Source organism: Salvelinus sp. IW2-2015, linkage group LG31 (genome assembly GCF_002910315.2).
Source record: "Salvelinus sp. IW2-2015 linkage group LG31, ASM291031v2, whole genome shotgun sequence".
Lineage (NCBI taxonomy): Eukaryota > Metazoa > Chordata > Actinopteri > Salmoniformes > Salmonidae > Salvelinus > Salvelinus sp. IW2-2015.
In genome coordinates, this window is record NC_036870.1 from 9,901,005 (window position 1) to 9,914,094 (window position 13,090).

General features: G+C 45.0%; 1 protein-coding gene across 5 annotated transcripts; it reads left to right on the top strand.

The window, feature by feature from the left end:
- Positions 1-205: 205 nt before the first annotated feature.
- On the top strand, positions 206-12,924 carry LOC111955632 (bromodomain-containing protein 2). 5 transcript variants are annotated; one of them, XM_023975851.2, is made up of 12 exons: positions 206-2,463; positions 5,644-5,950; positions 6,273-6,410; positions 6,742-6,889; positions 7,315-7,502; positions 7,762-8,241; positions 8,569-8,697; positions 8,815-9,030; positions 9,391-9,659; positions 9,821-10,146; positions 10,380-10,508; positions 12,463-12,924. In XM_023975851.2, exons 1-12 carry the CDS (start codon positions 2,432-2,434, stop codon positions 12,582-12,584), a joined length of 2,484 nt encoding a protein of 827 aa, XP_023831619.1. In that variant the 5' UTR covers positions 206-2,431; the 3' UTR covers positions 12,585-12,924. The 5 variants fall into 5 exon arrangements, with proteins under 5 accessions (XP_023831619.1, XP_023831620.1, XP_023831621.1 ...); XM_023975852.2 differs by having other exon boundaries at positions 10,383-10,508; XM_023975853.2 differs by having other exon boundaries at positions 8,815-9,018.
- Positions 12,925-13,090: the final 166 nt, after the last annotated feature.

Sequence of the window (13,090 nt, forward strand, 5' to 3'; positions counted from 1 at the left end):
AAATACTAATKTTCTGATAATAATCTTCATAAGAGCTGAAGGTAGAAGTTGCATGAGTGACCACAGATCTAGAATCAGATACCATCTCCAGGTCCTAACGAAGCTTCTCTGCCTTCTCCAAATGGAAAACTGACCTTAGAACAGAGTCTACTGTGTATAGAGGCAATATCCCACTTTCCACTGGCTCGCCCATATTTTACGCATGCGCAACAGCTTGCTTTTGCTGTCGCAGTGGAATCCACTATGCTGGCAACCAAAATATAAACTTTGTCAAGAGAAGACCTGCAGTTATAACAAATATAAGTTTCGTGTCGATGCTAGAAATGTATATTGTCCGCTTGCATGTATTACTGCAGTTTTGTCAAGGAAACGTTTCAATCAATCCAATACGCACCACGTGGTTTGGGTTTGTCCAATTGGAGCAACGSTTTGATACCCGAAAGCGTGCCCTTTGTTCAGGATTTCGCCAAGTTATCAACAATATGGTCGAATTAACTTTTATACAGCAACATGTGGACAACGAATATGATTTGTAACGGCAAGATGACAATTTCTGGATACATCAATATATTTTTTTCCCCTGGGGCAGTGAGTGTGTAGCCTACAACTTTTTGGCAAACATTTTGCCATGAGCTTATTCATCACATGACTTCCCTTCCCCCACCCAAAGAATGATGAAGAAGTCGGACATGTTTGAGGGAAATGTGTTGAAAAAAAAAGTATCGTGATGGAGGACAAGYAGAATTTTGAAGTAAAGTTTTTACTTTGCATAATGGATTTACAAATTGAGATTTTTAATAGTTACATTTTATGTAACCCTGGGAGTCAATTAGCAAACTCTTTGTTGGTATTTACTCAAGATTAAGACAAATATTAATGTATGGTTTAATTCAAGTTTCATTGTATTTAGAAGCTTTCAAATGTATACTTTTTGTCCGTATATATTGAAAATCGCGAGGATTTAGTGGAGTGACATTGAAGAGAACGTGTAACCTTGGTGTGGGGGATGGGTATTATCGTTTGGGAACCATTTTGTAGAGRTTTTAAAACTACCTTTACGAGTTTTTTTTGTCGAAGGTTGGCATTGTGCTGATAATTCAGTATACTCTKGTTTGTTGCACGTGGACTTCGTCGAATGAATATCTTGGTATGATAGGAAATGGTTGGGGATTTAGTTGTCTATGTTAAATGTAGATATAACTAGTTTGGATTCTCTGGACAGCTAATGTTGACGACTTGTAAGGTTTATAGTTATGATTTAGTTGAACTGTTCAAATCGTGAATGCGGCCTACTTGGGTGTTATTGAAGTTGAGCAACTTTTCTCTAAAATTCTTAACAGATGCGACCTTTGCTAGAAGGTTCTCTTATAGTAATTGTTAAGTGGTTGTGTGTATATCCGAAATTCTTATCTGATTTGATAACCATTTCAGCAAGAGTTGAGAGAATTGCTGTGTCATACAATGGAGGGCAATTTCCTTTGCCACTTTAGCTTAGTTTGCTTTATCCTCCCTAAGACATTTAAAACCTCAGCTTCAGTGTGTGTTAAGCTATTGTGTCCATCAAATGTTGTGCTATTAATAGTGTCAGGCCTTGGTTGAGTTATGACATTAGTAGGCCTCGGATAATGGTAGCCTTTCTTGTAGTTGTCAGAAATAATTATTCCTGGTAAAATATGTAGTTAGGTCAGACAGCACGTGGTTTGAAACTAGGCGTTATGATCATCGCCCTTTTGATCCAACGCAGGGAGTGGTATTACTTGTACATTTTGTGACACCATCATGTATGCACATGTATGCACAGTCAAGCTCGTGTGCACTTCAAGATGGCGCTCCGTCAACACAACTAAAATGCGGCTACTCGGAAAGAAATGTGTTTAAGCGCTCGGCCTACGTTTGGCATCTGATAGATACGTGTGACTGAACTCGCTAACCAATGGCTTGCTTTCTGTTTACTCTGGAAGTTCGCGCTGGAGCTCCAGRGACCAATCATTATCGTTGCATTGCCCACGCTGACGTAATGTAATTTGATAAGCGAAAGGGCGGGTTGTTGGATGTCGCATTTCGTAATCGACTACGTAAAATAACCAATCAAAGTATACATTTTGAGTGCTGGGAGGTCTAGCCAGTAATATTGCGATTGATAATAACAATATACAAATCGGTTGGATGGGAAGCATATAGGAAAACAAATGGTGTTTGGAGGTGTGGTTACCCTGGTTGACATGTTCAACTGCGAATAGAAAATCATAGGGCGTAGTCTTATATTTCGTATCCAATAGAATGCATGGTTGGTCTATAAATTGTCGGGCATAGACGCGAGATGCCATTTCGCTGAAGCAGTGATCAGTTGGATTCCGTGAGGGCTGGAGGAAAGCACGGGCAAAACAGGAACTTGAATATTGGTATTTAAACAGAATCCGGATCCATCGCGATGGAGACGGCCATAAACCCGCCCCATGACAGGTACCGATCGGACTAATTGAATTTAAATTTGCGATCTGAAAGCYTATTGTTGCATTAGGAGTAGTATTCACTTATAAACAGATGCTTTCTGATTACCGACATGTTCACCGAAAGTGTTAAACCAAGACTGCTCAATCGGCATAGAGCGTTTGTATAATTTTGCAACAAAAAACAATATTGGACAATTGTCAGGATGTGATCACTCGTCAATCTGCAAAATAGGACAATAATTATTTGGGACGCCTGTCGTTTAAATCGTACTGCACCGACGCCATCTTCCCAGCGTCTCGGGTAGCTAGTCCTTGCGGTAGTAGGATTGCCTAGCCCATCTGGCARGATAACAAGCGAACTAACGTTAGTTGGTGATATCGCTAAACTGGATTTACACGAGCATAACTGTCCTTCGCTTTTTATTTTCTCTTCCTGTTGGTTAACTGTTAATGGCTGGGTGAATGTTGGCATGTTAGCGAAGTTCTTTCACATTGTGATTGTTTGGTGGGTATATTATTGCTCGGTAACTGGCTACCATGGGATAAGTTTGCTGTGTCAGTTAAGTTAGTAGCCGTAAGTTAGCTAGCTAACTAGCAGACGGTCATTGCTCGCCGGGAAGTCTACTTTGTTACTTAGCTCTTTCCCGTTAACTCGAACTTGGCAAACTAATAGATATAAGTATATAGAATAGCCATGATTGTTTTCCTTACGTTAGCCATTGAAAGCTCGTCTAGTGAAAYCCAACTAAGTTAACTGAGCTGTTTTGGTAGTCACAACAAACAGTAAGTTACTTGTTAACGTTAGCAAGCTAATGTAGCTGCATCACCAATGTATTTGAGTAGAACGAGGTAAGCTGGGTTGGTAGCTAACTACTGGTTTGAAGTATTTGGTGAGTCTCGTTCTCCTGTATTTGGATGGGGTGGGATATATTTGGCAAACAGGGTGGTAAACGTTACATGTCATGGCTGCATTACGGTTATGGATAGTGCTGATCATTTAGCCGTCATATAATTGCAGCCTAACGCCGGGTCATTGCAATGGTATTTTTTTTATCAGCATGTGCAAGTCAAGTATCTAACTGTTGGATGGGAATAGTTTCCCATCAGGTCCTTGCAATGGTCTCACAATCCACCCACTACCTTTCCACTCACCAAACCTGGAAAATATTAATAGACATCTATTTTTTTTGTAACCATTAGAGTAAAATGTAAATTGGATAATGTTCTGTGGTTAGTACGGTCTTTCCTTTCACAAATAATTATTTTTAAAGGAAATGTAGCTCATGTTGATGTTTGTTGCTGATAAGTGTCAGTGATGTAAGTTTTATGTATTTGAAAGCTTTTTACTTTTATAATAAAGTACACTAAATGTCAAATGTGTTTTCCAACTTGTATCATTTGAATACCAGCTGATATTAAGCTATGAGTAGAAGGGATATCTGTGACTTGGATTGTCATGGTCATCATAGGCTACAAAACCCGTTTTTCTTCAAGAAACTGAAACAGTCTTCATTTTGTAGAGTTGGTAATGGGTCAAGTCACTACAGCATGGCTTCCACGTAGGTTACGTAATGGTCACGGTTTGCATCAGTTATTTGTTTGTGTCAAGGTAAGTTACAGGTGAATATAAAATTCTGTTCTAGTAGTCTCTGGTGTTAACTTATGAGGAAGATGCAGCTCTACTGATCTAGTCTGATTGAAGGCAACATGTAGACACAGCCTACAGTATAGAATGGTTGGTAATGGCCTCTTTTTGATATTAACTTTTTCGAAATTGGTCAGTTCATCTTGAGAATTTGAGTAGTGGGGATTGATCGTAAACATTTAACCCCTACTTTCCTGTTTTCAGAGGACCAGGCCCTGTTCCCTATCTTATGTAAGCACAAGACATGTCACCCAGTTGCATCACTGGCAACTTTTCCATATTATTTTAGATTGTCCCTATAGAGGAAGTTAATTCCTGGTAGCAATTATGAAGAGACCTAGAGTATTTGTCCATAAGTGGCTTCTAATTGCCAACTAACAGTGCACCTTTCAATACACATAGTTAATGTTCACAAGGCATGGAATATGAATACAYGCTATTTGCACAGTTTTACTAGTCTATACAAACTCATTCAGGGTTATGGTGTATAAATAAATCAGCTCAATTTTGTCAATGGTGCATTTGAACGGGGTCACCTGTGATCTGAGTGACTTGATCACTGCACTCTTGAGCCCCTCCATTTATGAATCCCGTTAAAACACGCATTGTATCTGTATCACAATGCTAGATGCACAAACCAACTTTGTTGGTGGGGGGGGTAGGTTCTAGTTACCATGTTTTATAACCTTCCAGCCAATGGAATGGAGTTGTTAGCTTTGTTGCCAGGGAGATGAGAAATGTGCAGTTAAAAGCATGGAGGTGTTGTCTTCCCTCATTTCTATAACACTGCTCCCCTCTAAGCCTCTGGGTGTTTTAATGGCAGGACTATGGGATCYTATCACCAGTATAATGGTCACTGCATTCCATTAAATCCACTGTTTCATTTAACAGGCTGCTTTTATGTAACATGTTATGTCACTTTATGTTCGGTAWGAGTATAACTGTTGCTGTGTATGTCCAGCCAGGCTCTTATCACAGTTTCAACAGATAAAACTGTTTCTATTGAGACTACTTCTAACCCACAGATATTATCAGCCAGGGGCACTAAACCACAGTCAACAGAAAGGTTTCAACAGTCAAAGGGTTCATGGTGTAACAATGCAAACTGCTCAAAGCTAAATATACCCGTACATCCTTGTCATGGTGTATTGCGAAAGCTTTTTGGCTACTTGGTGAACCTCACAAATGCCTGCCTGAGGRCAGCTGTCCAAGAACTCCTGAAACCACACCCATATGTATATTTTCTACAGTCTGTGACACTGGTAGTCTGGCTAATCCTTTAGTTTCTGTTAATGCCAATGAGGCAGTTGTGACTCAAAGCTCAACTGAAACGTAATCATGGTGAGAGGGGGAATTAGTCACTATTGACTGGATATTTTTTGCTTACCTGTCCTCATCTAAGACGTTTCGAGTGGGCTAGCTAAGTAGAAGGCTTGTTCAATGAGGACTGCTGATTCATCCAATACCTTCTCCTTTCTCCACCTCCCCATTTGTCTTTGTGCCCTWTTGCTCTATGRTTATTCCCTCCTCCCTTTCCGTCAACAGCTCCCTGGGCGGGGTCGACGTAGGCCTGCATGGCYTCATGGCGATGGAGCAGGGCCCYCCGGGCCCCGGAAAGCGCATCCGGAAACCYTCACTGCTGTTCGAGGGATTCGAGGGCCCGCCGTTGCTCCCCCACGGGCAAGCTCCCCCCTCTGGGTCACCACGGCCCCTAGTGCACGACACGAACCGGCAGGGCCGCGCCACCAACCAGCTGCAGTTCCTCCAGAGAGCCATGATGAAGTACCTGTGGAGGCACCACTTCGCATGGCCCTTCCATGAGCCTGTGGACGCCTCCAAGCTCAGCCTGCCTGTGAGTGTCCCTGCAAGCCACTGTTCCAGAGAGCCCAGRCACATTGTACCTTAGCCAAACTCAGACGGACAGCGGATATTTCTCGATAGATATTCAAATAGTGTTATTTAATCCTATTTGCGTATTAGGATGTCTCAGTTTTCAGACCTAATAGAACTAAGGAATTTAGAATATTCTTATGTTAGGTTGGGGACTTTTCAAAGTTTTCTAAAAGCCTTTCTTCCAAGCTTACAGACAATACAGCGCTGAATAGGCGTGGAGAGCGCCGTTTATTTATTATTAGCACGGCAGCGTTAAGTAAACGTGCTCCTCTCTGTCTCAGGACTATCACAAGATCATCAAGCAGCCCATGGACATGGGGACCATCAAGCGGCGCCTGGAGAGCAACTACTACCGCAGCGCCAGCGAGTGCATGCAGGACTTCAACACCATGTTCACCAACTGCTACATCTACAACAAGGTGTGTGTGTGAGACACAAATGCTGTAACCACAGTTAACATTTCCACTGTCATAAATGAGCCATTGACCAACTGCGGCTACTGGCTGGACACTAGAGGGAGTCAAAACGCCGTTTGAGTTTAAAAAGCTCAACATCGTATTATCTATTTATATTTGACGTCTCTGGAAACTGTCAGAGATACGGCACTAATAAACCCAGTCTTATAAACTGTCTAAAGATATCATCTATCTGATAGAGATGACGCTGATCTCACATCCTATTTTGAGAAGTTATGTGCCCTACATGTAATCTCCAGCCGGGTAACGCTTTTCCATGGTGACTGTCTCCCAGCCAACAGATGATATTGTTCTGATGGCCCAGTCCCTGGAGAAAGCGTTCCTTCAGAAGGTTGCCCAGATGCCCCAGGAGGAGATAGAACTGCCCCCTCCTCCACCACGGGGCAAACCGGGCAAGCCAGGCAGAGGACGCAGGGCCACAGGTGAGCACCAGGAGAGCATGTGGGGGTTTGTGTGATTCTGTTTGTGTGTGGTTAATGAATGTGTTTGAGAGCGATTCTTTTTGTGTGTGGTTATTTTGGGGAAATGTGTTTGATATTGACTCTTTCTGTCAGATAATGTGAATATGAATAATATCTACGTGTATATCTATCTATATATCAATCTATATATCAATCAATCTATATATCAATATATCAATCTATATATAATATGCCATTTAGCAGATGTTTTTATCTAAAGCAACCTAGTGATGCATACATTTTTCTTATGGGCGGCTCCATCGGGAGTCAAACCCACAATCCTTGATGTTACAAGCGCCATGTTTTACCAACTRGGCGACACAGGACCACATGAATARGTGTAAACTCCCATGCGTAACCACTTTTTRRCCCTTAATTTGRCTCAGTACCAGGAGGAGTGACGACTGCTCACCAGGTCCCGGCAGTGTCCCAGTCRGCGTACTCTCCCCCCACGCCGGAKACCCCAGAGTCGCTCTCAACCCCSCCACAGACYCTCCTGGCCAAGAGCCTACCTCTCACCCTCCACAGTACTCCTGCTATGCTAGGCTTATCCCCCACACAGCCCACAGCSAAGGTAAGGGCAGCAGGCCATACACAAATTCTGTCTGTGCAGTGTTCACTTACCCCTAAACTACAAAGTTGTTAAACAATTTACCTGATGGCCTTAACGGTTTGTGCTACTTTAGAGTACCTACTGCAACAATGTTAGGCGGAAATTGGCGACATCATTTGACATCGTCGTTTACTATTTTTAAAATATTTCTTGGCCCGTTATCCGAAATGGTAAGCTTTCAGCCAATGACAAGAGCCCCTGTGTCTCTGTCTCCCAACAGAAAAAGGGAGTGAAGCGGAAAGCAGACACCACCACCCCCACCACCATGGCCATGCCCATCACCGTGGGCGTTGGCGGGATTGGCATGGGCATGGCCGGCGGGCCCGACTCACCATTGACACTCACCTCGCTGGGGGTAGGCCATGGCCTGGGCCTGGGGCTCGGGATGGGGATGGGTATTGGTATGGGCCGCGGCAGAGGCACYGCGGGCACCAAAGCACCTGCAGGGAGGCGGGGAGTCAGCGGGCGCCCTATCAAGCCCCCGAAGAAGGACCTGCCGGATTCTGTGCAGCTCCAGCCGGTGCGACGCGGCAAACTGGGRCAGCAGCTCCGGTACTGCAACGGGATTCTCAAAGAGCTGCTGTCCAAGAAACACGCYGCGTACGCCTGGCCCTTTTACAAACCAGTGGACGCCTCCATGCTGGGCCTACACGACTACCACGACATCATCAAGCAGCCCATGGACCTCAGCACCATCAAGGTACATGCCTCGCCACCACAGGAGGTCGGTGGCACCTTATTGGGGAGGATGGGCTCGTGGTAATGTCTGGAGCGGCATTAGTGGAACGGTATCAAATACATCAAACATGATTTCCAMGTGTTTGATTCCGTTCCATTTGCTCTGTTCTGGCCATGACTATGAGCCGTCCTCCCCTCWGCAGCCTCCTTTGCTCCACCACACWGTCTGTTTGTAAACCTCACARAATGGACCCTTGGCAAGGGCTGTATATCAGATTTGCATCAAGCACCATGAAGGTAGACTGTCAGTAATTCTGTGACGTTATCCTCCTCCCATCTCCCTCTGCAGAGGAAAATGGACAGTCGAGAYTACCGGGACGCCCAGCAGTTTGCCGGCGACGTGAGGATAATGTACTCTAACTGCTACAAGTACAACCCTCCAGACCATGACGTGGTAGCCATGGCACGCAAACTACAGGTACGGGTCAACACATTTTAAGCATGGAGATGTGTCTTTTCTTGMCTGAGTTTTTATGCCTTTGAGCAGTAGTATCGTACAGCTGAGTGCACTGATCTGATATCTTCCTCTCTCCAGGACGTCTTTGAGTTCTGCTTTGCCAAGATGCCCGACGAGCCCGCGGCCCCTCCTGCTTCCATGGGTGGGCACTCCTCATCTTCTTCATCTTCCTCCTCGTCCTCGTCTGAGAGCGACCCCAGCAGCGAGAGCGAGAGCGACAGCAGCCCCAGCTCGGACAGCGAGGAGGAGCGAGCACACCGCCTGGCCGAGCTGCAGGAACAGGTGTGTACACAGGTAGACTGACCCAGCCCTGCGCCCACCGCAACACCACACACACATCAACAGTCAGATTACGTTACATCACAAAATTCCATTACATTTAAGTCATTTAGCAGACYCTCTTYTCCAGAGCGACTTACTGTTAGTGCGTTCATCTTAATCCAGCTAGATGAGACAACCACATATCTGTTGTAGTAATACATTTTTCTTCAATAATGTAGTTGTCAGAAAAATCAAGAAAGTGCAGGTAATTAAAAAAGATGTACAGTATATATATATATTWWAAWWWWTWAATACAAAAGTATTTATGTAAACCTGAGCTGGAAGTGTTTGCCACAACAGTCACTGACCGTGTCCTCTCCACGGTCCCATCAGCTGAAAGCAGTTCATGAGCAACTGGCAGCACTCTCCCAGGGCCCCATCGTCAAGCCTAAGKGGAAGAAAGAGAAGAAGGACAAGAAGAAGAAGAAGAAGCCCGAGAAGCATCGGGGAAGCCGGGTYCCAGTCGAAGAGGATATACCCATCCGGCCGGCTAAAACGCCCAAGGTCACCAAGATGCCGAAGATGTCGAAGACACCCAAGAGCAGCAAAGGGGGCTCCACACAGGGCAAGAGGAGCACTGGCAAGAAGAGCAACAAGAGCAAGTGAGTTCCCTCTACTGGCAAGCGGTGTCTATCGTTTTTAACATCTCTGTAATGATATGATTTATTTACTCCATACTACAACCATTCCCAAAAACTATTCCTGACAAAAGCAAACTGTTTACCTTCAGGATTGAWTCATTAAATCACACTCTCACACTCAGGTCCTCCAAGAAGTCTCAGGCAGTGACGCTCAGCATGCACCAGATGAGCGCCGCCGCCATGCTCCCCCACTACGACTCCGAGGAGGAAGACGAGGTYTCGCCCATGAGCTACGACGAGAAGCGGCAGCTCAGCCTGGACATCAACAAGCTGCCCGGGGAGAAGCTGGGCCGCGTGGTTCARATCATCCAGGCACGCGAGCCGTCGCTGCGCGACACCAACCCAGAGGAGATCGAGATCGACTTTGAGACGCTCAAGCCGTCCACGCTGCGKGAGCTGGAACGTTACGTCATGACCTGCCTCCGCAAGAAGCCTCGCAAACCCTATGGTGAGGGAGCTTTCCTGTGTAGCGCCGGACCCCCCCTGAATGTTCTCTGGCCCCTGTTACGTGTCCCGGATGGGCGCTAACCATGGGGCTTTTCTGTTTTAATTTCATTCAAATGTCATGCAAATTTCAAGGGTTTCACTGGGTAGCATCATAGTGACTTAGTCTCCGTTTATTGGATCAGTTGGTGAATGCAGACATTGCATCATCTAACCCCCTGGTCTCCTCTCTGTTAGCAGGGAAGAAAGGTGGAGCAGGGAAGTCCCGGGAGGAGCTGGCTCTGGAGAAGCAGTTGGAACTGGAGCAGAGGTTGCTGGATGTCAGCGGSCAGCTCAACTCTGGCAAGAAGCCTCAGAAAACCAAAGGTGAGTCAGAATAAATCTGCATCAGTGCCCAAAGAATAGACACAGCAGACATGACAACTACCCTGAACAAAAATATTAACACATCATGTAAAGTGTTGGTCCCATGTTTCACGAGCTGAAATAAAAGATCCCAGATCTGTGCCATAAGCACAAAAAGCTTATTTATCTTAAATGTTGTACACACATGCGTTTGCATTCCTGCTCGTGAGGATTTCTCCTTTGCCAAGATAATCTATCCACCCCACCTGACAGATGTGGCGTATCAAGAAGCTGTTTAAACAGCATGATCATTACACAGGTGCACCTTGTGATGGGGACAATAAAAGGCCACTCTAAAATGTGCAGTTTGTCACACAACACAATGCCACAGATGTCTCAAGTTTTTATACCCCGTGCAGTTGGCATGCTGACTGTAGGAATGTCCACCAGAGCTGTTGCCAGAGAATTGAATGTTCATTTCTCTACCATAATGTCACGGTGGTGTTGTTGAGAGACGGACCAAAACGCAGCATTTGGAAAATAAGCCATCTTCTTTTATTAACACCACGAAGATGGACACGACACAAAACACTATACAAACTAACCAAAACAATGAACGACCGTGAAGCTATGAACGTAGTGCACATACAGGCTACAAACGTATAACATAGACAATTTCCCACAAATACCTAAAGCCTATGGCTCCCTTAAATATGGCTCCCAATCAGAGACAACTATGACCAGCTGTCTCTGATTGAGAACCAAACCAGGCAGCCATAGACTTTTCTAAACACCTACACTCAACCATAGACTATACTAGACACATACACTAAACRATAGACTYTTCTAGACACATCCACTCAACACAAACCCATACACTCTAACAAATCCCCCTAGACACTCCAAACCACCCAAGACAATACAAAAACACAAACCTAACCCCATGTCACACCCTGACCTAACTAAAATAATAAAGAAAACAAAGAATACTAAGGCCAGGGCGTGACACATAAAGCCGCCTTCAACGTCGTTTTAGAGAACTTGGTAGTATGTCCAACCGGCCTCTCTACCTCAGACCACGTGTATGGCGTCGTGTGGGCGAGCGGTTTGCTGATGTCAYCGTTGTGAACAGAGTGCCCCATGGTGGGGTTATGGTATGGACAGGCATAAGCTGACAACAAGCACAATTGCATTTTATCGGTGGGAACCTGAATGCGCAGAGATACAGTGACGAGATCCTGAGGCCATTGTCATGCCATTCATCACCCCATGTTTCAGCATGATAATGCACGGCTCCTTGTTGTAATGATCTGTACACAATTCCTGGAAGCTGAAAATGTCCCAGTTCTTCTATGGCCTGCATAGTCACCAGACATGTTTGGGATGCTCTGGATCGANATGGCCTGCATAGTCACCAGACATGTTTGGGATGCTCTGGATCGACGTGTATGACAGCATGATCCAGTTCCCACCAATATCCAGCAACAACACATAGTAATTGAAGAGGAGTGGGACAACATTCCACAGGCCACAAGCAACAGCCTGATCAACTCTATGTGAAGGAGATTTCTCACTGCATGAGGCAAATGGTGGTCCCTCCAGATATGGTCTGGTTTTCAGATTTGTTTTTCAAGATATCTGACCAACAGATGCATATCTATCTGTATATAAGTCAGGAAATCCATAGATTAGGGCCCAATGAATTKATTTAAATTGCCTGATTTCCTTACATGAACTTTATCTCAAYTCTTGTTGCATTTGATATTTTTGTTCAGTATACTTTCAGAGCATTCACAGAGATGTGGAACTACAAGCCAAAATGTATTTAAAATACATTTTCTCTAATGTATGGCCCTATCCACCTTCATAGTGTTTCATGAAAGAGATCAGCTCAGGTCTTTGCAAAATGTGTAGGTTGTCTTTTCAACATTATATTCCAAGTATTTGACCTTGTGTGTATCGTTCTCTCTCTCAGCAGAGAAGCCCAGTGCAGTGGAGCCCCACGCCGTAGCATCTCGCCTCAGCGCCAGCAGCTCCAGCTCAGACTCTTCCTCATCTTCTTCCTCGTCCTCCTCTGACACCAGTGACTCGGACTGAAAGCTCCAGATGGATGGGCATTGAGCCCACGAACCCCAGACAGGACAGAGCAGGACTGCCAACAGAGCTGCAGGAGGGTCAGACTATAGTCAGAACTGACCCGGAATTAAAAAAGATAGAGAAGAATCCAGTCCCAACAGAAAGAGTGGATGGAGAGAGAGTGGGTTTTTTCATTGCTCTAGAAACCTAGAGGCTTGACAGAGATGATGTGCCGTCTCATAGGAAAAAGAGCCAATGGCAGGATCTCTACTGGCTCTAGAAAGATGGCAGGATCCCTACTGGCTCTAGAAAGATGGCAGGATCCCTACTGGCTCTAGAAAGATGGCAGGATCTCAACTGGCTCTAGAAAGATGGCATGATCTTCTCCTGGCTCTAGAAGGCAGGATCTCAAGATGGCAGGATCTCTACTTAGCTCTAGAAAGATGGCAGGATCCCTACTGGCTCTAGAGAAAGATGGCAGGATCTCAAGATGGCAGGACTCTACTGGCTCTAGAAAATGGCAAGGA